At 45.9% G+C, this 2,111-nt stretch overlaps 1 protein-coding gene across 1 annotated transcript in view; it reads right to left on the bottom strand.

Moving 5' to 3' along the window:
• Nucleotides 1-2,111, bottom strand: part of Fbxo25 (F-box protein 25) — a 20,487-nt gene that overhangs the window by 10,609 nt on the left and 7,767 nt on the right. The window contains exon 4 of the mRNA XM_029480668.1: nt 275-459. Within this exon, the coding sequence (XP_029336528.1) occupies nt 275-459 (185 nt within the window). The remainder of the gene's footprint in view (nt 1-274; nt 460-2,111) is intronic.

The following is a 2,111-nucleotide window of genomic DNA, read 5'->3' as shown; positions in this document are numbered from 1 at the left end:
GAGGCAGGTGGATCTCTGAGTTCAAGGCCAGCTTGGTTTATAAAGCTAGTCAGAGATACATAGCAAGATCCTGTCTCCAGAAAAAAGAAAGAAAAGAAAAGAAAAGAAAAGAAAAGAAAAGAAAAGAAAAGAAAAGGAAAGGAAAGGAAAGGAAAGGAAAGGAAAGGAAAGGAAAGGAAAGGAAAGGAAAGGAAAAAGAGAGAGTAGGAAAAGAAAAGAGAGACAAGGAAAAGAAAAGAAAAACCCCAAAACCAAACAAAGAAAAGAAACCTACCTTCGTCATCTGGAGGTTCTGCAGCTGCTGCTGCCAGCTGAGAACCGTCTCCAAGCGGCAGATCCAGATGTTGATGTTCCCGACTAACACTGATTTCCCCACCCCTCTCACAAGGATGCAAAGGGTGGAACTCAAGTCTTGGAGAAGGTCTTTGATTAGGCGAGGATTCTGGTGGTCATCAAGAACTGAAAAACCAAAAACAAGCAAGGACTACTGCTAACAATTGTCTACGTTTATAACCCAAACGTCTATCGCCAGAAGAAGAAATAGCAAAACGTGATCCCTTCACGCACTGGGATATTACTCAAGCTAAGAGGTGAAGGAAATCCTGACTGGTNTGTGTCATGAGCTCAAACAAGAAGTATGATGTGGGAAGGACACTGTATAACTCCGTGTACACCAGTTCCTCAGCCAGCAGGCACAGATGCAATGATGGGGTAGGAGGAGGGACTGGCCAGGGGAAAGTGGTGGGGGCAGGGTGTCAGGTACAGAGAAGCCATTCTGGACATAGCAGTGGCTGCGATGTACATGCATGCAGCGCTATTGAACAGTATGCTGAAAATTGTTGAAAGTGATATATTTTATGCCATATGTATTTTATCATATTAAAAAACAAGGAGCTCACTTCATGGCAGTTAAAAANTGGCATCATTTTTATAACATATAACAACTGTTAATAATAAGAATTTTAAAAGGTTTAAAATGCTACCTGACTAAATTTTTGGTTGGGTCTACAATTTTGCCTGTGAAGTAGTCAGTGTACGTTTTCTTTTATACTTAGGATAAGGAGAATATTTAAACAGCTCATATACACTAGCGTATACACAGAGAGTACAGTTCCTTTTACTTATGGTCACTAACAGGTAAAGGTGTGTTAAATGAAAGGGAAAGTATGACTCACACGGTGCCTAAGTCACAAAGCTGCAATCTTAGAGATTACGGAACCCAAGGGTTGAATGAACCATGAAAGGACAAGGATCTTTGTAGGACTGGGTCTCTCTGGGATTACCTCTTTCCTTGGAGCACAAGGTTTAGCTGCTGGAGAGACCCATCTTCTAGCCTGGTGTCAGAAAAAGCCCCTTGCCCTGCACCAAGTTTCCAGTTAAGATTTAGACTTCAAAGTTCTGGTGCTGCAGGTGCAATAATGGCATGGGGGGAGGGGCAACCAACTCCTTCCTGATTGACTGGATTGCAGTGTTTGCTCTGGGTGGGGACAACTAACTCCTTTCTGACTAATTGGATTTCAGAGTTTGCTCCATGGCAGGAGATGTCAGTCTGGCACTGTAAACCTGCTCACAAGCCTGTGGCTGGAGAGACAACAGGCCCTGGGGTGGGCTGGCAGGATGGACTTATGACTACAGCTTTGCTGGACGGACACGTTAAACTGTTTCCAGTATTGACTTTTATAGTCACAGCCCAGTGCCGCTCTGAGCCTGGGCAGAGCAGCCTATCTCTGCGCTGAGTGGTGGCTGATACAGAGATGCTTCACTAGTCCAGGTGATGGGGAGGTGACCACTTAGTGCTCACATATAAATGAAAAGACTGTAAGACCCCAATGGACAGGTAGGAGTGCGACGAAATGCCGCCTTCTAAACACACCATGGCCACTGCAGTCACAGGCACATGGCTGCCTGCCTAAGTAGCAGGGGGACCAGGGGGAGAAGGGGGCGAGGAAGCATCTTAGTTACTACTGCCGTGATAAAACACCATGATCAAGCCGGGCGTGGTGGCGCACGCCTTTAATCCCAGCACTCGGGAGGCAAAGGCAGGTGGATTTCTGGGTTCGAGGCCAGCCTGGTCTACAGAGTGAGTTCCAGGACAGCCAGGGCTATACAGA

The sequence above is a fragment of the Mus caroli genome, chromosome 8 (assembly GCF_900094665.2).
Source record: "Mus caroli chromosome 8, CAROLI_EIJ_v1.1, whole genome shotgun sequence".
Lineage (NCBI taxonomy): Eukaryota > Metazoa > Chordata > Mammalia > Rodentia > Muridae > Mus > Mus caroli.
Note: the sequence above shows the minus strand (reverse complement) of the source record. Positions and strands in the feature narration are given on the sequence as shown.